We start from the raw sequence: 26,745 nt of genomic DNA, 5'->3' as shown, positions 1-26,745 counted from the left end.
GAACACGAAATTGCTTCCTCAAGCGGACCGCTCCCTAAACTAATACTCTGTTTGCTTATGCTCCAGCAACAGGAGGGAACCACTGAAACTCAGTAGATCTCTACTTAAAGAGACATATTTCTGCTGATTCAGCATCCCACTTGATCTTGAAAATTCAATTAAACCAATAAACAGAAATGAACAGTGATAATTAATGCTGTGTACAAACATAAGACTTAGAATAAACATTTTGCTCCTACGCCTAAGCATATTCTTTCTCACATTGGAAAAAAATCAACTGTCTCAAACTCAGCCGTTGATCTCTCTGTGTGTGTGTGTGTGTGTGTGTGTGTGTGTGTGTGTGTGTGTGTGTGTGTGCGCGTGTGTGTGTAAGCATGCTTGGCTTTTTGCCTCACCCTTTCATTTGTGTGTGTGTGTGTGTGCGTTACTCATTACGCGTGGATGTGTTATAGTTTCACCAATTCATTTATGTGTGTGTGTTCTGCATTGTGGCTGATTTATTAATTTTATTTTACAAATAATGAAAACAACCGCATTCCAGCAGTGTGTGTGTGTGTGTGTGTGTGTATATAGACAGCAAATGTAGGAAAAGTCACCAAATCTTATGCCACTGAGATGAAGGAAACCATGTTTTTTAAGGAAGCAAAATTAAAAAGAGGCAATTTTTAACCCAAAACCACATAAGGGTTCAAATAAATCTTTGTTAAAAAATTATTATGAAAGGAGAGAATAGCCTACTTTCTTGCACATAGCTGTAGCTTGCAATATTCTTTATATTTATTTCAACAGCAGTGTTCTGTCACCCAAAGATATACATTATACTATACCTGAAGAAGTGTGACTGTGTGTGTATGTATAATATAACAAATGATCTGAGTTACATCAGTCTGAGACTTTCATTCTTCTTTCTGTCGGGTACAACAGGGCTAAAGGCTCCCCGGTGTAAAAGGGACATCTGATTCGATTTTTCCCAAAACACTAAACAGCAACAAAAACTACCACAGGACTTTCCTAAAAACCTATTTGTCACTATGAACTGCAAAATTATGAGGCAATTTGATCTAATAGTCAATAATTTTTAAAATGTTGCAAATTAATGTAGCTAATGAAAATCTGAAATATTCACATTTATTTTTAAATGTCCTTTTCTGCATATCGCTGCCCCCTTTAGTATATTGTGGCACCGTTTTGTGGCCTGTTCTGCATAACGCAGCGGCCCATATCAGCCATCCGGCCGAAAAAGACCCGGTTATCCTGATGGCCAGTCCGCCCCTGCATAAGAGCAAAATCTGTACATTTTTCCAAAATTTTGGCCACAAGTGTATATACAGTGCATCCGGAAAGTATTCACAGTGAATACTTATGTACATGTGATTTTTATCGTTTTTTATTTTTAATACATTTGCAAAGATTTCAAACAAACTTCTTTCACGCTGTCATTATGGGGTATTGTTTGTAGTATTTTGAGGAAAATAATGAATTTAATCCATTTTGGAATAAGGCTGTAACATAACAAAATGTGGAAGAAGTGAAGCGCTGTGAATACTTTCCGGATGCACTGTATATGTACATTTTGTGAGCAGAAAAAAACGAATTGTCTTCAAGATGTGCCTTTAGCCTAAATTTCATAGTTGGGAGCAAGTCACACATGTTCAAGTCACAAGCAAGTCTCAAGTCTTTACCATCAAAATGGTATATTGTTGACTGTTGAGAAGGTTTAGAAAAGACACACACATTTAGAGGTAATGTCAGATAATTTAAAACTAGTCGCGCCACAAAACATGAAATTAATCGTGAATCATTTTAATATATTGACAACTCTCAAACAATTGAACAGTAATTTTACATGTTAATCTTTTTGGATTATGAAATGATTTACTTCACTTTCCTTGTGGTTTTTGAAATGTTTGATTTCAAACATTTCAAACATTTCCAGAGGGTGAGAGTTGGCCATCATACATCTACGGCCCTTAGTCTCAGCACCGGCTCCCCACAGGGCTGTGTATTGAGCCCCCTGCTGTACACTCTATACACGCACGACTGTACCTCCACCCACCACAATAACATCATAGTGAAGTTTGCGGACGACACTACAGTGGTGGGGCTCATCACTGGAGCTGACGAATCAGCTTACAGAGAGGAGGTTAAACATTTGTCGGTGTGGTGTAGGGAGAATAACCTTCTCCTTAATACTGTAAAGACCAAGGAGCTGGTGATTGATTACAGGAGGGAAAAGACTGACATCACACCACTCATCATCGGCGGGGATCGGGTGGAGCAGGTGTCGGACTTCTGTTTTCTGGGTGTGTACATTGAGGAGGGTCTGACATGGAGCGTAAACAGTGTGAAGGTGCTAAAAAAGGCCCAACAACGTTTGCACTTCCTGAGGGTCCTCAGGAGAAACGACATCAACCAGAAACTGCTGTTATCCTTTTACAGGTGTTCCACAGAATCTATCTTAACATACTGCCTATGTGTGTGGTTTAGTAGCTGCACAGTAGCCCAGAAAAAGGCTCTCCAACGGGTCATTAATATGGCCCAGAAGATAGTCGGTTGCCCCCTCCCTACAATGGTTGACCTTCACAGTGCTCGCTGTGCAAAAAAAGCCCAGAGCATTATTAAAGACACTTTCCATCCCGGTCAATTCTTGTTTGAACTGTTGCCATCAGGCAGACGATACAGGACAATCAAATCAAGAACAAACAGACTTAAAAACAGTTTTTATCCAACAGCAATAACCACCATTAATGCCATAAAAAAACATTCATAAAACAATACTATATAGTTAGATTGTGCAATAACTATGACAGAATGAATGGTGGTGTGTGTGTGTGTGTGTATTTTTATATTGATATTGATTTTATTGATGCACCAACTGTTTGGCACTTTTAAATTTCGTTGTACAGGTTACAATGACAATAAAAGGATTACGATTACGATGAAATTCGAGGTTGTGGTGGTTGTATCGGATATTTTTGCGTTGCCTACTTTCATACTTTTTTATTCATATGGTCCAATTCGAAATCTTTATATCCAAAGGAGATTATTTTGGGAACTCTGCAATCATCTGTCATTTTGGCGCATTGTGAGCGCACAGTTAACTGCGCAGATGCAGATCAGTGGTGCTGGCGGGCTTACATTTTTGCATATTAATTAATTGATGTCGCAATATTTTTTAAACACATTTAATGACTGTTTATAATAAGTTATTGAAAATAATAATAAAAATACATTCAACTCATTGTCAAGTCGTGCAGTTCAAGTCAAATCAAGTCTCGAGTCGCTGGTTCTCAAGTCAATGTCAAGTCAAGTCATTTTCTTCATTAAGTTAAGCAAGTCACAAGTCCTTAAATTTGTAACTCGAGTCAAGTCACGTAACCACCTCTGCTAAATTTGGCTGAAAATTTGGTTGTTTGTTTGTTGTTGTGACTAGGCCTACTAAAGATAACTTGTAAAAATGTAAGTGCACCCTCATGGACTTGCAGACTAGCGCACTATTGAGTCTCCACCAAAGTGTAGAATGAGGACAACAAGGGTGTAGAAAGGCATTTGCACCTAGGTCCATCGGGCCCGCCCACACGCCAGAAGACCCCTCCCACCTGTCCGAATGCCCCCCCTCTCACCCGCCCCCAAATTTTCCGCCACTCCCTTTCTCATTGAATCTATTAAGTGGGAAAAATTGAGGACAGAAAATGGCGACGGCGGGGAGCCGGACCTCGTCGTTAAGCGGATTAATAGACCCTAATAACGGCACAAACGTCGGGAATGGACCTCAGGGAAGCTCCAGTGACTCCGGTCTTCCAAGCAGCAACGGGAAAGTGAGGAGAAATGCAGGGGAAAGTTCGCCTTGGAGGCGGAAGGTGAGGAGTGTGGATCTGGATAAATGTGAGAGCGGGACGGCGGCGCTGCAATTCCTCACTGTGTCCGGTCCCGGCTTGGTTCAGAGCGCATTACTGCATCAGAGCCTCACTGAACCGCCGCTCGGCGACAAAACCAGCAATAATATGTGTAACAGTGCTCAGGAATGGATGAAAAGCTCTTTAAAGAGCAGCAGCGAAGGTCCGAGCGATGAACATGGAGGAACTGCTGCATTGAACGTGAACACTTCACACAACAGGTAAAAATAACTCCGAAACTCTTCGCTTGTGTTTATTATGCGGTTGGAGGAACTTTACAACCGCGACAGATTTAAGATTAGCCGTTTAAACATCTCTGACAGCGCTCCCTCTGTGTTTATATGTAATATACAGTACTTGATGTTTCTCGCTTATATCTTATTTATATTTTATCTTTCACACAAATCCTTTCAGGTGCAAGTTCTTGCGCAGTTGACCAGTAAACATGAAATATATTTTTGTGAATATGGCATGATGACACACATTGCACATTTTAGCATAAACACTGTTGTCATTTGTCCTAATTTGGAACAGTTGTGCTCTTATGACGTGTTTTTATTTTTCAAAATTATATCTATAGTTTACTCATTGTTAGTACTGAATACTAAATAATTCTGTTTAGTCCAGTTCATATTTTATTTGCTGGTGAGAAAAGGAAAACACAAGTTCTTCTTAAAAGACTACACTCCTAAAGCTGTGTAAATATGATGAAGTGCAGGAAGTTCAGTGTCTGCAGGTTGAATGACAGCTTTTAATTTAGAAGGAAGACTGCGAGTGCAGGATTTGATGCAACCTGAGCTGCAGACTTTGAGACTGTAAAGATAATGAGAGTTGAATGGATGCTGAAAGCTAAAAAAAAACACTGGTAAATGAGCTGCATGCCATTGTGAGCTCTGTTTCCCAGGGTAATCGACTGTTGAGAGTTACTAGAATCTCCTGTGAGCATGCAGGTGGAATTCCTGCAATGGGGTTGCTTGTTTGTATTCTGGTTCACATATGTTGCACGCTGTACTCGTGTGAATTCATACTGAGATTGATATTGTTACCCATATCAAAAGTGTCATATCATATGCTTGTACAAGTCACGTCATGTTATTTTTAGAGTTTTGTTGTGTTGCATGTTTCTAAAGTCACACAGAGATTCAGAGTTTGTGATCCCAAACACCTTGTTTTACGTCAGCAAGCTTATTCATTTACTACTGTTTCCCCTCAGGTGAGAACTGGAGCTTCATTCGTGGTGGTTTCATGCATGTTTTGTGAACATTACAGGTTGATGTGGTGCTGTTGAAACTAGAAGCAGATGTTCCCTTGCTTGAGTATAATATTACGACAACTCGTATACGGGAACTGTTTTTGTTGAATTGGTGAAAGATCAAAGCAGCTCCTTTCAGTGTTCCCTGGACTGATTTGTGCCCATGTTAAAGATTAAGTGTGCAATTGCTGCACCACTTGCGGCACCAAATAGTATTTCAGAAATGCTTGTTTTTAAATGGTGCAAATGCACCAAACACCGAGACACAGTGACAATGTTTACGTGCACTTAAGGAAGAATAAGAATACACCTGTAGAATGTGAATTATGTAGCCATGTAAATGCATAAGCAGTGCTCTTACAGGTTTTTGAAGAGTAAGCTCTTCAATGATGTGCTTGAACAGACTGGATAACAAACGTCATTGGATGGAGCCCAGCAAAGAGTCAACAGAGTGAAAAGAATTCAACATTACTGGAACTACAGTGGGAAAAGCACATCCACTATAACAGGGTTTCCGCAGGGTATTAGTAAGCATTAAATGTATTTTGCGAAAATTAAGGTCTTAAATAGCATTAAAAAGCATTAAATGTTATTCCTACAGGCATTAAAATGGTTGGATCGTTTTGAAAAAATAATATTACCGATTTATTTTGAATATAGCCTTTAATTAATAACTTTGATTGTCCAAAATGTGCAGCCCTAGTGTGTGTGTGTGTGTGTGTGTGTGTGTGTGTGTGTGTGTGTGTGTGTGTGTGTGTGTGTGTGTGTGTGTGTGTGTGTGTGTGTGTGTGTGTGTGTGTGTGTGTGTGTGTGTGTGTGTGTGTGTATGTATATGCATACATACACACATGGTTAGTCATGGGTCATGTATGGCATTAAAAAGCATTGAATTAGATTTGATGATACCTGCAGAAACCCTGTATAAACTATACCCATTTATACACACCAATGTAAAATATCGACTGTCCCTCACTTTGCGTTTTATGTGCTCAAGTACGTTAGGGGAATCCGAGAGTTTTAGGAAAGAGAGAAACCCCACTATTGCAGCGCAATTCCACTGCAGTTCATGATAGAAAGTTAAAGAAACATGGCAACAACTCTTGAATATCTGGAAATAAAACAAAAACAACAGAGATTAAAATATTGAGGTCTTTCTTGGATGCCATGTTTGTTATTTACACAACCGTCCTTGGAAATGACGTTGCTGTGGAGAAGGCTGTTTTCTGACTTGAGTGCTTGACTAATCAAGTAATCATTCTGCGCCAGATTGATTTTCCTTTCTGCATTTGCCTTCTGTGGGCAACACTTAACACAGTTACAATTGATTCCTCTGGGGCGAGCTATGGACATGTGTCATTGAGATTTGAAAATATCATGACGTCTGTGCTTTTGAAAGCAAAGCCGAATGTGGAAATACTTGTAATATTTAAATTTGTATTTAATTCAACTCCATTGGTATTTGATTCTTGTTGGAGTCAGGCAAACCAGCTGATGAGGATCTGCTTTTATGGTGGAAAACCAGTGCTAAATGGTGTGAGAAAATCTGAAGCTTATCAGACATATTATGTGTGGGAAAACTGACAGAGCACATTTATTTATTTATATATATATATATAAGCTAACTTTCACTACTTTCAGAATAATAACATGTGAAATGATTCAAATGCGATAGCCTTTATGTAGACTCAGAGTTTATATATGTGTGATACCGGTATGCTCTCAGTATTGGTTTTAATGTAAGGTCCTGGTGAGTGCAAATTTAATTAAAAAAATATATTTTTTCCCCCATTTTTTTTTTTAATGCATATCGCTTATTAAAAAAAGCATTGTTTGTCAGAGTTATCTTATTTGAAACGGTTCTTGGTAACGTTTGTGAAAAAATTAAATACACATTTTATGTACGTGCCATAATTGTTATTTTTAACTTGCATTGAAATTTCTGAGTAATCGAGTACTCATTTTTAAAGAATACACCGCTCATACAGTGCATGTAAACAGGAATGCCACTTTCTGGTGTCCATGTAAATGTACTCCATGTATACATGTTTTGGGGAATCAACCTACGAATGCACTTTGAGCTAGTCTTTTGATGAGAATATCCTTTAAATTGTCACTATTTTGTGATGTCTTATTCATTAATTTTAGTTAACTTAAATCTGCATGAAATGGTATATCATTTAGGTCAATGAAAGTAAAATGTTTTGTTTAACTGTTACAGACCAAACTTTAATCCAACATTTAGAAAAAAGTATAAACGTTTATTAATTAAACACGTTTCAAACTTATAAAATTACAACAAAATACCACTTTCCTTGTGAAAACCTGAGCTCCTGAAATAATAGCGTAAAATGAATATACTGAAGTATTAACCACTTCAAGTTACTTATTCTGAATTCCTCATGCTTTGCAAACTGTTATTAGTTTTCTGTGTTTAGTCTGTTGCATTGAGTAGCGCATTTTTATATTTGGAAACAGCGTTTTGTTATTCACAAAACAAGTTACACATTCTGACTTGCAATTAACTTGGTTCAAGTTCACCAGTTAATTCGCTTCATTGTCTGTGAAGATGGAAGTTGAAATATTACATCTCATGCCCACAAAATGTTGTCACCTGCACAGCTGCAAGCGGACTGTCTTTGTGTATTGCCATATACATTTAAAGGCTGAGTGCTTGACCATGCGCAAGACATAACGGCATGTAGGCTGCATGAACTATGAGCTTGTCCCCAGATAAAGCTGTGATCCAAGGATTCATTCTGCCAAGCTCATATACATAGCTGCGGAAAAGCTTATTCATGAGATATCCACAAACAACATGAAAAAGGCCTTGTGGCTGTTAGGGTTATGACTCCCTGCAAATTTCAAACAGGTTTTCCAAACAAGATTGACATCTGTTTTATGGTCTGCAACTAGTCGGATCAATCTGAAACTTCTAGATGCAGACTAGAAACATCAAAGGTGATATGTCATGCAAGGCTCGACATTAATGCTTGTCCACTTGTCCGGTACAAGTGAAAGAGAATTTTAATTGCCTGACCGGATGAGTAGCCTGATTAAAACAAAATATAATAGTCTATATATCACAAATATAAATGCCTATATTTGTGATATATATAGCCTAGGTCTGTGTAACATCTTACAATGTCTTATTCTGCAGTTGAACAAATTCATAGCACGTAATTTTATAATTCGCTAGCGATTTAGTAATATCTGCACGCTGTTTGACTTACAAGCTGCTTGTGTGTGTGCGGCGTGCTTTACATGCACGTGTGCTCCTAGATTGCTCCCGCTAATGCTGTGGTGTAATACAGTGGTGGCCAAAAATATTGGCACCCTTGGTAAATATAAGCAAAGAAGGCTGTGAAAAAAACAAAATTGCATTGTTTATCCTTTTATTCACAAAAATCTAACCTTTTATTTGAAGTAAAAATAGGAAATATCTCATTATTGAATATTTTTCTCTAAAATGTAGTGGCACCCTTTTATTCAATATTTTTTCCAACCTCCCTTTGCCAAGATAACAGCTCTGAGTCTTCTCTTATAATGCCTTATGAGGTCAGAGAACACTTGGCAAGGGATCTGAGACCATTCCTCCCTACAGAATCTCTACAGATCCTTCAAATTCAGAGGTCCATGTTGGTGGACTCTCCTTTTCAGTTCACTCCTCAGATTTTCTATGGGGTTCATGTCAGGGGTCAATAGTAAATCAATAGTAACAGTTAGTATCTTGTGTGGCCACCAGCTGCATTAAATACTGCAGTGCAGGGGCGAGTCAAAAATGATTTTGTGGTAATTATCAACATTATGCCAGAAATGCTGTTGATTGAGCTTAACTTGTATTGAACCCGGAATATTCCTTTAATGTCGAGCCCTGTCATGTAATGTTTACTAGGCTGCAACAAACTCATTTTTGAAAGGTCCAGGACCTTCTTGTAGAATTTCCAAAGCCTTTCGTTTATAAATCTGAAACGGATGCGTATTATTACAGTTGTCAGTTATGTGGACAGAATTGCTTAATTGCACAGCAGATAACTTTTGCAATCGAGGCTTAAAGTTGTGAAATGGCTGTTTGGTTGTGCCTGGAATGCAACTGGATTTTCCTGTAGGGGTGGGACATTTTTTTTTATTTTAAAATAGTCTCCCTCATTAAAAATATTTTTAATGGTTTAATTAAAAAATTATATTATTATTATTTAGCTTGATATACTAATACAATGCTAGATATATACTGTATGGAGCTTTATTTGTGCCGAGCTCCACGCTAACAGGTTTTTTTCTCCAGCAAGATGTTTCGTCTCTCTGGAATTTAGTCCTTTAATGCAATCAGACTGCTCCTTGTTCACTGCCAGACATAAAATCCTCTGCTGTAATCAATGTTCCTGTTATCATGCATAATAATGTTACCACGGTGTATGGTGTTACTGGTTGTATTCTGTACAAGGGACAACAATGGTGTGAAATTTTATACTGGGTAAAAGGGGGAAACATTATGAACGGAACGTCCAATATCAATAGCCTAACGAATAGAATAGCCTTAAGTAAAGAATAGTTGCATAATGAAGAGTTTGCAACAGTTTGAAAGCTAGATGTTCTTTACCAACATATCAAATTACACAGGCAACAAAGTACGGGCACTGACAGAAGACGTTTAATTGCAGGTAGCGTGGTGGGTAATTGCAAGACATCTTAGATTCGGAATAACGCAAGAAATGCTGTTAGACACACAGACAAGCTTGAAGAAACACTTTATTTTATAAGAATAGATGATAGAAAAGCAACCTATGCGCATGTCTGATTTGCTGATTGTTTGGAGGCGTGCAGTCTCCTTGAACAAGCATATGTAAAGGGTTCTCGCTCTTTCCTTGTTTCAGCCTCTCACATATTTTTGCATGAATAGTATCGTCTATGAGAATGCTGCAAATGACCTCAGACCATCTCAGTTAAGGAGGTGCCGTGTGTTCGGTTCACATTTTTTCCACAGAGCAGTTTGTTGTGAGCACAACTCTCCAGGGTCACTTTATATAGAGCCTATACATCTGTGATTAAATCATAAAATAATACAAAAACACATTCACCTTATAGGGTCTCATATAGGGGGATTTACCCTTAGCATTACATGGCTCATATAGGGGGATTTACCCTTAGCATTACATGGCTCATATAGGGGGATTTACCTTTAGCATTACATGGCTCATCTAGGGGGATTTACCTTTAGCATTACATGGCTCATATAGGGGGATTTACCCTTAGCATTACATGGCTCATATAGGGGGATTTACCCTTAGCATTACATGGCTCATATAGGGGGATTTACCCTTAGCATTACATGGCTCATATAGGGGGATTTACCCTTAGCATTACATGGCTCATCTAGGGGGATTTACCTTTAGCATTACATGGCTCATATAGGGGGGATTTACCCTTAGCATTACATGGCTCATATAGGGGGATTTACCCTTAGCATTACATGGCTCATATAGGGGGGATTTACCCTTAGCATTACATGGCTCATATAGGGGGGATTTACCCTTAGCATTACATGGCTCATATAGGGGGATTTACCCTTAGCATTACATGGCTCATATAGGGGGGATTTACCCTTAGCATTATATGGCTCATATAGGGGATTTACCCTTAGCATTACATGGCTCATATAGGGGATTTACCCTTAGCATTACATGGCTCATATAGGGGGATTTACCCTTAGCATTACATGGCTCATATAGGGGGATTTACCCTTAGCATTACATGGCTCATATAGGGGATTTACCCTTAGCATTACATGGCTCATATAGGGGATTTACCCTTAGCATTACATGGCTCATATAGGGGATTTACCCTTAGCATTACATGGCTCATATAGGGGATTTACCCTTAGCATTACATGGCTCATATAGGGGGGATTTACCCTTAGCATTACATGGCTCATATAGGGGGGATTTACCCTTAGCATTACATGGCTCATATAGGGGGGATTTACCCTTAGCATTACATGGCTCATATAGGGGGGATTTAGCATTAGCATTACATGGCTCATATAGGGGGATTTACCCGTAGCATTACATGGCTCATATAGGGGGATTTACCCTTAGCATTACATGGCTCATCTAGGGGGATTTACCTTTAGCATTACATGGCTCATCTAGGGGGATTTACCCTTCACATTACATGGCTCATATAGGGGGATTTACCCTTCGCATTTATGGCTCATATAGGGGGGATTTTTGCACTTTGGTGGAAAATAAACGTTGTTATAATAAAATATCAGAAATTGTACAGCAATCTCACATAAAACCTTTCTCAATTCTTACCTCTGTTTTTTTTCTAAAGAATACAGTGTACTTCAAGGGTTCTCAACTGGGGTGTTCAAAGTATGCCTAGGGGGCGCTGAGAGCAAATTAGTATTGGGGGTGGGGGGTTATGTTACAAATGGGAGCCGTTTATCACTCATAATAATCAAATATATCGTCAAGTTCCACTTTGCATGAAAAGCATTTTCTAGACTTGGAGTATATCAGTTGGTTTTCAATTAAACGGGTTGGTACGCATTTGTACTGTGGTTCATCTGATTTTCTGAGGTCTAGTGACACATCTGAAGTATCTGGTTTAGCAGCGTCAAATACACAGGCAGAGACAACCTCGACTAATGCACCTGTTTGGCTCTGTAGATGGATACGGCTCAATGGACAGAGCAGCGCGAGCACAAAGCTCTTAAATCTCGAGCTCTTAAACTCGCAGCTTTGTGAGTATCAATGAGAAGCTAGACGCGAGATGTGGAAACCATTTGAATTCAACACAGAATTCTACATCACAACCCTTGAATTTACTATAGTTACACTAACTGTACTTTAGGCAGAAATCCCTTTGGGGTAAGGGAGTGAAGTAGGAGGCTTTCATCAAAAAAAGTTTGAGAGTCACTGGTCTACTCGTTAACCATAAATTGCCAGTCCGATGCTGGATAAGATACTACCTCTAGAGAAAAAAAATGACAGGCCTTTGATGCAGCAAAGCAATTGCTTTAGGTTTAAATACTGTTCTACAGTTCCATGTTAAGATCAGAGACCATTTGTCATAATGATTAATGGCTTGCATTGGTTTAGATAAGACGTTCTTGACACAGAGAGAGAGGGGAGAAGGCAGGCTAAAAAAAACAACTAGGGTGTACGTTCTTCTGTGGCACCCTAACTTGGGCAGTGAGTCAGTGGTGTTTGAGTGTGAAATGTGACACTTTGCTTCTTAAAATGGCATTCAGTGAAGTCAAGGTGAATTATTAGGGTTGCCATAATTCAAAGAAGATTTTAAGAAGTAAATTTAGCTTTCTCATATTAGTCTAATCTCTATCTTGGCACATACTTTTCAGAGTACTTTGTATTACTGCATTTCTCATGTTGCTGTCTCTTGATGAATTGCGTATTTTGTGGCATTCCTTGTTTGTAAGTCTCTTTAAAAGTGTCTTTAGCTGATGAAAGCAACTGTTAAATGAATAAAATAATAAGGTATGTGCATTACCAGAATTATGTGCGTAGTGCATGGCTAGATTGTTGGTCTGAAAACGGGCTTGATTTGTCTTAACACAATACATTTCCAGCAAGGTTAAAGAAGTGAAATGTAAAAAGTTTATGTTGGCCATGAGCTGTTTTTTTTATTTTTGCTGGATAAGTTGCTAAGCAGGAGTAATAATACTCTGAAATTAAACCCTTCATGTGGAGATCAGAAGTCACAATCTGTCTTTCTTGACACCTTGAGGTTCGAATCATATAACTGGGGGTGGGGGTGATCTGAAATTTTAAAACAATCTCACTTGCATATCTAGGGGTCTACTTGTTCTTATTTATTTTAAACAATTCTTACCTCCTAGTTTTATTAGAATGATTTTTAAGTATGCAGCCTACATTATGGCCCTTCTCATCAGTCACTTGTTTTCCCAACAAGACGTTGTGTGATCACGTGCTGACATTTATATTGTATTTCCCTTTTATGTTGTTCCAAACCCATATGACATTCTTTCATATGTGAAACACCAAAGGAGATTTAGTTTAAGGTGGAATGTTTGTCTCAGTCACAATTTATTTTCACTTCATCTTTTTTCATCCAATGATAGTAAATGGTTACTGCAACTAACATTCTGCTGAACATTTCCTTTAGAGTTCCATGGAAGAAAGTCATATGTGTTTGCAACAGCATGAACAGTTCACACAAAAAAAATTATTCTGTCACCTTCATGTAAAAATACTAGGATTTTTTAAATAAATGAATCGCAAATTATTACATGCCACAAAATCAGTGGACATACTGTAATTAAAAGTTGAGCAAAATCTTCTGCCATTTTCCAGTGGACTTTTTAAAATAAAAGGATCAAATGGGCAGATTCAGTTTATATCAAACTTTATTGGCTAGATAAGCTTAATTGTATATTGCCAATACATTATAATACACTAGCATGTTTTATACCATTATGTAGACTATAATGTTTAATTTGCTGAATTAAATTCTCAAAAATATTATTTTCTCTGACTGCTGTTCAGTCTCTGATATGCATACGATGGGTCTCTTGTGCAGTTTTGCTTTTTACACTGGTTCAGTTGACAGTGAGTGAGTGTATTCGGGCAATGCAAAGAGATACCACAGCTTGCCCCTATCTCCCACACCTGGATCAGCACTTGTGGGTGAAGTTTCCATTCTCCATACTGTAAATCGCTCCTGTGCTTACTGTGTTGTGCATAATAAATAAGTGTGCGCTGCTCCAAATAGTCAGTACAGGAATAGCTTAAAACGACCTTAGAATCATTATAGATGGGTTATAAAAGAACTGGTGAGACTATAACACGGATCAATTTTTTTTTATTTGTCAAATAAAACCAATCAGTCACAATGCTACACATACAAACTGAGAAATGAGGGAGTAAGACAATAATACACCCACAATGCTGAACACACAGACACACACACACACACACACACACACACACACAGAGAGAAATAAATGGGTGAGAATAAAACAGCAGGAGTCAGAACAGACAACATAAAACACACATAAATAAGTTGTTGACACTAACACAGCCAGAAGGGAGAATGCAGAACACACACGCGCGCACACACAGACAGGGAGCAAAGGCACAGACAGGTGCCTCACTTTCCAGACAAAAATAAATATTTTTCTGTTATGGAAACAAAGAAATGTTCTCACTTTCTACGTTATAAATTTGGCCTTTTCGAGCCTTGCTCACTGTTCGTTCTGTAGCAGCACCATGGTGAAACGCTTTACTGTTCAGGAGACCCTGTAGCCATCTACTGGCCATTATTGTCACGACTTGATTTAAACCTCAAGTCATGCTATTTTTAGTTTGTTCACAAGATGGGAATAATCTGCCTCCAATATATGTCACATTAAGAAAATATGAGAATGTTTCAACTTATGGATGTGTTGAATTTTGCTGTACTAATATTTCATAAAATTGTTGATTTACATATGCAAATTAATGGTTTCAAATAGCATAAAATCCCCAAAGTAGTGCATAATTTTAATGCTGTTACTTCAGGGGAAAATAAATGGAAATTCATTAAAAAAAAAAAAGTTATACCATTGCTCTTTCTTGTAAAAATTGAGCCAGAGGACCAAAGGTAGGGCTGATTTATGAATCTCAGAGGATTAAATGAGCCAGTATTTTAGACTTTACTTATTTTACTAACAACAAGATAAGTGCACCTCAGAGAAGTTGGCACCCCAGATCAGGGGTTCTTAAACTTTCTCAGCCCAGGAACCAAATATGACACTTTGTGTTTACCTGGGACCCACACTTACAGAATTGTGTAACATGTTGTATTTGCTATATTCAAAAATTTACTAAAATGTTTCTGATAGGGATGTTAATGATTAATCGAAAATCGATGAATATTTTGAGGAAAATGCCAATACTTGCCGAGTCCTCCACGTGTGTTTTGTGATTAATAACGTTAATGATTAATCGATTAATTGATAGTTAATGTCCACAACCAATTATGAAAATGTCATCCCTAGTTTCTGATTTAGACAGACTCTTACAGAAATAATACATTTTACACAAATTAAAAAAACATGATAACTGCAATTAAAATTTGTAGCCAGCACCCAAACTTACACACTCTCGGATCAAGATCATCCAGTTTCAAATTGAAAGCATCATATTTTGTAACCTCTGAAAACATGAACCATGGCAACCATAGTTCTGCCAAAAAGACTTTAGCTGTGTCCCAAATGACACACTATACACTAGGCACTTTTCAATTACACTGCACTCAGCCATGTAGTGTATGAATTTTCAAATTGTAGTATCATCCCAAATGGAACACTTAACATTTTTATTACACTGAAGCATTCGCCATTTAACCGCTAACTGAAGTGTTGTTTCAAGTGCAGGTCAGCGGTGAACTTTTATTCTTTTAAACTGTTCTGATTGCATGTTTTCTTTTTTGTATTTCAATGAAGTTTTATTTTTCTCTTGTAAAGCGCTTTGAGTTGCAACTTTTAAAGGCACTATAGAAAATAAAGTTTTATTAAGTGATGTTCTGCTGCTATTTTTAGCAGGTTAGCCAACATCAGTTCAACACTTGTATCTTAAACAACGTACATATTCACACAGCTTGGGGTGATGGAAAAGAATTCAACTCACATTTGTAAGGTGCTGTATCCACTGTAGTTTCGTTAGCTGCTACATTTTTCATTATTTACAACGGTTTTGTCAGACCAGCAGTGCAGATCTTAATATGATTATTAAAGTGTTTCATCTACTATTAATGTTTGAACTGTACTACAATTTACACTTTAAGAGGTTAATCTTGTAATATGGCTGATGCATTTCAATAGAAGACTTTATTTTATACTATATTGTCCAGCCTCAATTACTACAATAGCAAGTCTATGCAATGCACACAATAACACCGTAAACTAAAAACATAAAATGAGGATTCAATAACGATGGGGATAAAATATACTTTATTAAACATAAAAATAATATGCTTAAATATGCAATATAACAATTACAAGAAGTACATTTCAGAAGTCTTATATATTAAACATGTCACAGTAACTTCACCGGACAACGTAGATACATCGTGATCGGTTAACACACAAGTAATGTTTGATTCATGCATGACAAGGTTCATGATTCAAAAGCATGACAAGCATTAGTAGCTTCAACAACTTTACCAGAAAACATATACAAGCATTATAGCAGGTAAACAACTTAACCAAACGGATAAACATCCATCTAGATTGCAGCGATTCTGTCCTGAACTGTGTGAGTGTTACTGATATGGCTGAACAGCGTAGTTATTGTGCGTTCAGACCAGAGGCGTCGAGAGCGTCAAATCGACCGGAAGTCATTCATTTTCTATGGCAGCCAGCGTCTCTCAGTGGCGAGAAGTGGTGCATCCGTGGCCGGCGCGTCTTGGCTGTTGTGGGCATCAGATGAAAGTTCAAGTGCAGTCAACATTATGGTAATGAGCTGTGACGTGGTTCGGCAGCAACCTATTGGAATATAGAAGTGCTCCGCTCTAGTAAAGTCTAGAGAACACAACAGTGTAAAATTGGTTCCCACCAAACATTAGTTCTGAAGACAAAATGGAGGAGAAACTAATTATTGCCGTGGCGGGTTTTCCCGTAATATAAGATCTGTCCCTGTTTGCTTAAAGGGATATATGTATGTATTTTATTTTTTTATTTTGTTAACAAACAACCATAATTTTAATTACTTTCTGCCATGGATCGATTTCTTACTTTCACATTTCAAAGATTTCATAAGGATATACGCTACTTGATAGGTCGGCAAAAAAACGGTCGACATGTTTGGATGTTTTGCGGCCCCTTTAAATATAGTTCACAAAACCAAGCATTTCAAACTAAGCAAATTTTGATGCTCTCACCTCCTCTGGTCTGAACGCACAGTTCGTTTCTCCAGCCGGAAGACAGCCAGTTCTTTCCTTTGTGTGCGGACATGACATAATGATGCAAGAATGAACATCATAAGCCGAATAATCTAAACCGAGAGCTCAAAATGCAAATAATTTTTATAGGCTTACCGTAGTGAACCAGGGTAAGGGGACCTTTTAAGACTTCAATGTCACCGCACACTGTTCTGATTGACTAACATTGTGCAGCCCCTGAAATACATCCTCGCAGGTATGAGCCCAAAAAACATACAATCCTCAATGAAATGTTCTAATTACACAAACATAATACAATCCATGGTGATTTTGTGTGCTTCAGCCGGAAGCAGAGATGTTGGTTGTCACATGAGTGACAGCACATCTTCTGTTTTTGTTTAAACTCTGAGCGTCATGTGTTTCTCCCATTTGGTGGCAGCAGCAGAATGAGAAGCATTTTTAAAAGTTGCTCTTGTACCGCTCTTTTTGTAATTAACATTTTTTCACTGATTCAAAGAAAATAACACCACAGAGACCAGGGAGGGTCTCTTTCAGGTGGAAGTGACCAATGAGCCAAATGCCTGAGACTAAATGCATAATAATAAAACAAAATCTTGGGTAGGCCTAGCCCACCTTTGTCAATCGGTGGGCATAAAAAAAATGTCATTTGTTGAAATGTAATCTGGGACGTTTACCATTCCAAATTAATGTCTTCGCTATATTATCAAATTGCTTGAAATACGAGAGGGGGACATCTAAAGGGAGTGACCGTAGCAGGTAGTGGAATTTTGGAATATTGTTAATTTTAATGACATTAACTTTCCCAATCATCGATAAATGTAAGACAAATTTGCGGGGAATAAAATACCCAAAACCTTAATGCCCTGTTTGGGCCACTGGAAGGCACATAGTTGGAAGTCTGTTACTGGACAGTACGCTGTCAAAGCTAAAGCTTTGGATTTAGACCGATTGACTTTGTATCCTGAGAGCTTGGAAAAGGAATTAATAATACTGTGGAGGCAAGGCATAGACCTAGAATGTTTAGAGACAAATAATAAAATATAATCTGCGTAAAGCAAAAGCTTATGCGCCATACCTTCCGCCACCACCCCTGGAAAATCATCCTCCTTTATTATCGTGGCTGCTAATGGTTCCAGGGCAAGACAGAACAATAATAGGGAAAGAGGGCAACCCTGCCGAGTGCCCCTATCCAGAGTTAAATAATCTGAAATGCATCCATATATATATATATATTCACACACACACACACACACACACACACACACACACTCACTCACTCATACACACACGGTACTGTGCAATAGTTTTAGGCACTTAAGATGTTTCACCGAAACATTTGTCTTCAGCTTTAGTGCGTCAATAGGAAACATTTATTTTAGACTCCCAAACATTTGCGAAAAAATGAGAATAGAAGGACGGGGTGCTCTGAAAGAGATGGCATTTTATGTGTATATAAACACGTGTGCTCAGTTTCTTTTATGTTGAGTGACCGGAGAGTTTCTTGATCTTTGTTACGTTTGTTGATGGTTTTAGAATGTTACTTAATGATCATTATTTAAACTTTGGTCAATTTCAGTGCCAAAGGTTTGTGGAATGATTGATATAATCTCTTCATTGCAAAGACGTTGTAATTGATGAACATCTTTTCCTGTCATTGCGAGCAAAGTAATGTCAATGTCTTTGTGGCGTGACTTGCATTCTCTCGCTGGAGTGTTTTAGCATGTTTTGTCTAATGAGCGGAGGCCTCTCCACGGTCACCAGGAACTGCGTGTTTAAAGCCTGGGGTTAGCTGAATGATCACGCCTGGACGCCGGACACAAAGGCCCGGATATTTCCATACTCATTAGGCCCTGTCCGCAGGCACAGGGTTCCCCCCCTCCTCTCAGGGTTTGTTTAGTTAGCAGCAGGACGAGGCAAGCTAGAGATTACATGTGAAAAGTAAACACATGGGAGCGTGACTAATCAGGCCCTGATTACTGGTTAAAACAACATGTCTTGTGACATGTCTGGGCTAGATACCGTCAAACTCACCCATGACATGAGCATACACGCAAAAGATTAAAACAAACCTCGCAGACAAGGTGAGATGATCGTCTGAAAGCTGATTGTTTGTATTCAAGAGATGCTCTGTAAAGGTGTGCTGACATTCACACATTGTAAAATTATGCAAAAACTGCTTGCAAAGCAGCCTCAGTTTTATGCTCTATATTCTGGGAGTGAAGTTGTGCTAAATTGATTTCCACTTCAATTGTGAACATCCAGTGTACAAAGCACAGCCCACACAGAGGTCATTGCCAAACCAAGCAACTTCCTATTGGTTGATGCTGCAAATTTGTGTGTCAGAGTTCAACAAACTTGAACCCCATGTGAAATTTGCATAGGGAAATTTCTCTTCTTGAAAACTGAGTAAGGCCCTATCAGTTTGGATATTATTGATGACAGGTTTACACCTTCTTAAACTCCAAATGGCTGTGATTTAATTTTAGAAGTATGTACTCTGCATTAGGGATGTGCACGAGTATTCGAAAATTTGTTCTGCAATAATTATTCTTATAGTAAGTTTTGCTTTGCTGGCCATACAGTGAGATGCATGTTAAATCTTGAACACACAAACTAAAACTAGCAGTTATAACCGACTATATAACTGGCAGTTATAACAGAATGCACTGGGTGGCGCTGTTGAGTGTGGACACAAGTTGATCACATTTAATAAGCAAACGGTTCTGTCACTCAGTATGTTCAGATGGACACCAGAAAAGAGGGTTATTGTGAGATTGTAGCTTACTGCAAGAAAGCTGGGTTCCTGTTTAAATGTACTGGATAAGCGGTGTACACTTTCCTCTCGTATATTTGCAGCTCGTCAGAAAGCAGCATCCCCGTAGCAACGTAATCCCTGCAACACTTCTGTAAACAACAAACATGGCATCCGAGAAAGACTATGCTAGCGGAGGTAAGGGACATTCCATCATTTAAACTGGTGTGTATAAATTAGTATAGTTTACAGAGCACATGGATATGCTTGTTTTTCTCAACAAAAACATGACATGAGATGCAAATAAACATATAACCATTATATGCTGAGTGTTTATACTTGTCCTGTACGTTAACCGTGTCAGTCTACTTCTTTAGCAGTTTCTTTTTCTTCGTTTTGCGTGAGCTTAAATGCTTTCTATTCTATTTTTATTTAATTTTTTTCACGCATTGCTTGTTTTAATATAAAAAAACAAGACATGATACAAGCTTGTTTGATTATAATTAGAAGCTTGTTTTTTTTAATGGTGATGCAGGCTAAATTACATTTTTTTTTTTATTAAATAAGGAGTCTCTTTCTCGTTAATTACCTTCGTTTTTTTATGACCTTATATTTCCGAATACCAAATTATTGATGAATGCCCATACTTAGTTGCATGTGCTGTGTGCTTAAAAGTGAATTAGTGCTCTGTCATCTACTACATAGAGTGTGGGTGATGTACACGATCCGTGTTTTCATTGTATGAGTGCCCGGGTTCACACAATTACTTTGAAGCATGCAGCACATGCAGACTATATATTTATTTAATTAAATTTTAGCCTTTTTATGGGTTAATAATGACAGTATAACACATTACTAGTGGTTGACTGATATATTGCTTAGACCAATAAATCTGCCAATATTCAGACTTTTTTAATTATCGGCATTGGCCGATATATTTTCCCGTTTGGACGATTTTATTCTTGAGGGCGGCAAAATTCACCTGCTTGCTTCCAGTCATGGTTCATTTTGTTATGTGCCTTCAAGTTACTACAGTAATAGACCAGTGTGCAACTCACTGTACCAGTCTTTTTTAAAAGGTTGGCATATCAGAGCCTCATCAGACGCATTGAGCTCATAATGTTAAAGTGCTCGCCTCTCCCTCTCTCCTCTACAGTTCCCAGTAACTTTTAACTGTATTGTCTAACTATATATTGTCTGTATTTTAACATTCTTTTCTAATTATAACGGGTATTTATCAATAAAACTATTATATACTGTTTGCAAATATGCAGATATCTAATTTAAACAGATGAAATTCACAAACCTCCAGCGTTGTGTGCTCCTCTAATATCTAACTCTGAAGCGTGGATTCTATCAACCAGAATCAAAACTTCAGGATCAAAGTTCCTCTGATTCACAGATCAGGCCATTTAAACTGTCAGGAGATTGCTGCTAGCTATTAATGAATGTCTTATTCACTATGTACTGCATGTACAATTACTAACATGGACATGCCATCCATGGTTGCAAGACTACGGCGTGTACTGTTATTTCCTTCTTCCTAATATATTAACACTTTCTACATGTGCAAATAAATGCCAAAAATGTGATTACTAAACAGAAATCTATCTACCATTTAAAATGCAATATATAAAATAAATTTATTTTTTATTTACAAATTTTAAGTTTTCTGTGAAATTGAGTAAATGTAGTGCTAAGAGTTCTTAATTTTTTTTAATTTTATGTTTGTTATTTACTATTATATTGTGTGATATATCGCCATTGTATCGGCCACCCTTATCTCTGGATATCGGTATCAGCAACAGCCATTAAAAAACCCATATCGGCCGACCACTACACATTACCACTTTCATTTAATTAATTGTGCATTCATACATTAAAAATGTAATTCTATGGAATCCTGTGTTGTATAAAATCTAATTTTTATGACTGGATTCTACGATTCCATTCTCTCTTTCTTCATCGTGGAAATCATAGGGACCAGTGAACTCTACTGAAGCCGTTAGCGCATTTGGATTGGAGTAGGGCTGGACGAGATATATATATATATATATATATATATGATGGCGAAGATATAAATTGTCTACCGATAGAGATATTGCGATATGGAAATATCCATGTATGCGTACCTATGTGAAGAATGGCCACTGATGAGACTGAAACCAAGCTTGAGAGGGGAATGATTTGCGGCTGGTAAAATGTGTGCGCTGGTGTAGGCTAGCGGCAGAATCACTAAAGGAATTATGCAGATCAGGTAACTGTGCAAACACGCCCGCAAACTCTTGCTGATTCTTTACCATTCTGATTTTGCGGGCCGGTTGCGAGCACCCTGTAGCAGAGGACGCAGCATTCCACCGTGATCTGACACACTGTACTGTGACACTGTGATTCAGACACCTGAATCATCTCTTTAACATGCAGAGGTGCGCTTCACTACACTGTACTTCTCCATCATTTGATGAATTATTTCTGATATGATCAATAGAAAAGTCAAGAAAATAAGTGGAGCTTGTTAAAACCGGTGCAACTGTGATGTAGGTTCACAAAAGCCGACAGAGAATAGAAATTTGTAATGTGCAAACTCACTCGACGATAATCACTTACAAAGTGGAAATACTTGCAATCTGTTTTACCACCTCAAAATGAAGCGCACTAAAGAATATAATGAAATCCAAAATATGTGCTCCGCATTAATGCTGCATTAGTATTTATAAATATTTTTGAAATGTATTTTCTTCAAGACGTGTTATTTTCATTGAGAATTTTTAACTAGAATTAAGTAATATTTTCTTTGTTTTGCTTTGAAAATATCTTTTAGTTTCTTAAAGAAAATGTATAATACTCTTGGTCAACAACATACCAGACCAAAATGTGGCATAATATCAAGTTGAGTTATATGTAAGGCTGATTTAAAACCGAGTGTTTATTTTATTTTGAACTTTGACTGTTTGTCCAGTTCTAAATAAGGGGAAAATTATATAAGAGGACCCAGTTTTCACTTAAAAAGTGTTTATTTCACTGACTGGATTTTCCAAAAATAGGCATTACAATATGGTTATTTATAATGTTAACTGAATTTTTTTATTTTCCAGTAAAAAAATTACTATATACACAATTATTGTGATCTAAAATTACTCGTATCATGATATAAGATTTTGGTCATATCGTCCACCCCTAGATTGGAGTTTGATTTAGTTTTTTTTTGAGTGTTGATTATATTCTGCATCCACAATCTCCCCACCACTTTCAGCTGTTGACACACTGTATGTTGATACAGCATGGGAAAGAGCCATCAATCTCCCAGCATCTCACTGGCCTTTGGGGACCATCATTGGTTAACTTGATTCCACTTGTAAATTGTTAGTGACCATGCATTGATTGGCACTGTGTATGGGACATGGATGCCATGAGTTTGAGAAGCAGCACAAAGAGACACATTGTAAAATGGCAGTGCTGTTGTCATGATGATGAGCCCAGCTCTGGTCTTCAACACTGAAGAGGCCATCACAAGAAATGACCAAGAGAACCGGTTCTTATTCAGATAATCAAAAATAGTGGAACTGAATGGTTTTCATGACATTTTGTGGAGTTAATTGTTCTTGAATGTCTGCATTCATCCACTGATGTGTACGGAACACTACTAAAATGATCTGACAGTGTTTCCTCTGCTGCTACTGAACCTAAGTTACAGTGCCACAATAAAAAAAAATTCATGTCTAAGCTGTTAGTTTGCAGTCTATATTGAATAACAGGGCACCACAAAATAATACATGGACAACACAACTTTAATTTTCACTGTGTACAGTGGCTACAAGCAACAATAGTGCGACCAATGTACTCCGATTCCCAAACAAGATATTTCTTTGATCCACTTTATTTGAATTAATTGGTCAAAACAACTTGTCATACTTTTGTCATGTAGAACTCCAAATAACCCAAGAACTCTTTGCTTACTGTGTTGTGTACTTGGCCTTCTCCAGCCCCCTTGTTAGCTAAAGTCCTACCCGCCTCTGGAAATGTTTACACGGCCACTCCTCTGAGTGTTCATTCGGGCAGCGGTCGTTGACTGGCCCAGCTCTCCCACGGGGACATTGTTCTACAGTTGTGTTGCTTTTATTTGACTGTTCTTTTGAGGTTTGGTTTGGTCTCAATTGACCTCATCCTGAGTCCAGACCTCTATTGGTAGGGAGTATGGAGAGAGAGAGGGTCAAGACCTTTTTTTTTTTTTCTTCTTATAGATCTTTTATTTTCGTCCTGTTTCAGTGTTTCGTTATCTCTGAATGGCTTTTCAAAGCGATCGACAGTGGTGGTAGTTAGTCTTTGTCAAAACGTTTTGCCTTCAGAACTACCTCAGTGATGCTCTTTGAGAAATATTTCAAAATCTATACATCGTATTTTGTTGGGTTTGGCCTTGTTTGAATCGTGATTTAATATAAAAACAAAATCGCAAAAATGGCCCAAAAACTCCAAGTGTGCTGGGGCTTATGATACAGTGAGTGCATTCCGAAGTGCTAATCCCTATGCTCTAACCCCTTCGAGGGCGTTTAATCCAAAAGCTTATGAGGTAGATTTGCAGACAGGTGTAGGGTTCAAAAACAAGTAATTCGGAACATACATCAATGGCACATGGTACATTTTAAATTCAGTTTTTCACAGTTCCAGACATTTAATCATAGAAAACATTCCCTGTCTTAGGTCAGTTAGTATCACTATTTTAAGAATGTGAAATGTCAGAATAATAGTAGAGAATGATTTATTTCAGCTTTTATTCCTTTAATCACATTCCCAGTGGGTCAGAAGTTTACATACTCTTTGTTAGTATTTGGTATCATTGCCTTTTAAATTGTTTAAATTCGGTCAAACGTTTTGTGTAGCCTGCCACAAGCTTCTCACAATAAGTTGCTGGACTCCAGACAGAACTGGTGTCCAGTTTGTTGCCCTCTTTGCTCGCAAATGCTTTTTCAGTTCTGCCCACAAGTTTTCGGATTGAGGTCAGGGCTTTGTGATGGCCACTCCAATACTTTGACTTTGTTGTCCTTAAGCAATTTTGCCACAACTTTGGGGGTACACTTGGGGGCATTGTCCATTTGGAAGACCCATTTGTGACCGAGCTTTAACTTCCTAGCTGATGTCTTGAGATGTTGCTTCAAAATATCCACATCATTTTCTTTCTTCATGATGCCATCTATTTTGTGAAGTGTACCAGTCCCTCCTGCAGCAAAGCACCACCACAACATGATGCTGCCATCACTAGGCTTCACGGTTGGGATGGTGTTCTTCGGCTTGTAAGCCTCACCCTTTTTCCTCCAAACATAACAATGGTCATTATGGACAAACTGTTGACTTATCTGCCTGTTTCCTCCAGCATCTTCACAAGGTCCTTTGCTGTTGTTCTGGGATTGATTTGCACTTTTTGCACCAAAATATATTCATTTCTCTTGATGCGTGTGTATGCTAGTAGACTTTGTATAAAAGTACAATGCATGTCTATGATATTTTTTTTTAACATTTTGTTTAAACGAGTATGTATCAACTACAGTTACGGGAAATGCTTTACTTGGACCTAATAGATGGAATCAAGTTGTTGTTACCTGGACACTGATGATGGTGTAAATCTAAAATGTTTTGTTTTTGCCCTTTTGCACTTTTTTGACCTCTTAAATAATATCCTGAAGGATTGTTTCTATGGACTTGTGCAAGTTTTTTCTTTCCTTGCATAATTTTTGAATTCAAATCCAAAATTATTTCAAATTTAGGGATAGGGGATATTAATTACAGATTTGCTTTTAGTGTTCGTTTACATCTTAAGTGGATGTTTTTGGATGTTAATTTTATTTCTCGTATCTCAGTTTAATGTGCAGGGTCAATTATTAGTGATTCATTATTAGGTTGACTTCCTGAGTGTAAACACTGGCTCTGTGGAGCTTTCAGAAAATTGCTCTGAGTGACCTGACATAGCAACTTCTGACTCAACCAGTGGTATGAATGTGGGGCATTTGTCTCAACAATAGAAGACAGTTATAATAGAAGAGGTTATAATGGATGTGTCTGTATAAGGGTTTGCAATTCTTTTTGTTGGTGCAGAAATAACACTGCAGCTTTAAGAAAAACAGGAATTAAAGGGGGGTTCCTATGTATTGTCTGTTTATGTATGTTTGAGTTATAAAGTCCCCTTGTTAGTTATGAAGCTCAGTAGCTTAGCATTGCAAATGTGTTTTCCCAGAGTTTTTTTTATTTCGCAGTTTGAAGCCCTGGCTTTAGTTTTACAATGCAAAATGGCCATTAAGAAAACATTTGTCAAAACTGATATGATTTTAATCATAATCTTTAATCTTGCAAAGGCAGGAAGCACATTTTCAGGTTTTACTGTCTCTCTTTCTCTGTGCTGGATGCTGAGAGAGGCCATGCATGTAATTCTCAGCAGTGCTGGCCCAGATTCTCACATGAATTGCCCATCCTTCATGTCAATTTGAGGGCCACTGGAACCGAATTACAGTCCCACTTCTGGAACTCTAGACAGGAGTGTCTTTTATTTTTTTACTTATGCCATCAGTTGTTCCCATTCCCTTGCTCTCTATTGCTTCTGTTATACTATGTATTATGCCTATGACAATTTGAGATATTTAGCTGTTTTTATTAGGGATGTGCACAAGTAGGCGAATATTTGAATATTCGTTCTGCAATAATTATTTGAATAGTAAAAATACTATTTGAATTTTGCAAAGTTTTGCTTTGCTGGCTATATATACAGTGAGATGCATGTTAAGTCCTGAACACACAAACTAAAACTGGCAGTTATAACAGAATGCACTGGGTGGTGCTATTGAGTGTGGACACAAGTTGATCACATTTGTTGAGCAAACCTTTCTGTCAGTATGTTCAGATGGACACCAGAAAAGCATGTTATTGTGAGATTGATG

The 26,745-nt window shown here is 37.9% G+C and overlaps 1 protein-coding gene across 1 annotated transcript in view; it reads left to right on the top strand.

Annotated features, from left to right (window-relative positions):
- Positions 1-3,692: 3,692 nt before the first annotated feature.
- Positions 3,693-26,745, top strand: part of LOC127635955 (mitogen-activated protein kinase kinase kinase 1-like) — a 111,239-nt gene continuing 88,186 nt past the window's right edge. Inside the window, exon 1 of the mRNA XM_052116266.1 lies at positions 3,693-4,117. Within this exon, the coding sequence (XP_051972226.1) occupies positions 3,693-4,117 (425 nt within the window). The remainder of the gene's footprint in view (positions 4,118-26,745) is intronic.

This window comes from Xyrauchen texanus, chromosome 43 (assembly GCF_025860055.1).
Source record: "Xyrauchen texanus isolate HMW12.3.18 chromosome 43, RBS_HiC_50CHRs, whole genome shotgun sequence".
NCBI lineage: Eukaryota > Metazoa > Chordata > Actinopteri > Cypriniformes > Catostomidae > Xyrauchen > Xyrauchen texanus.
This window is presented reverse-complemented; position numbering and strand designations above follow the sequence as displayed.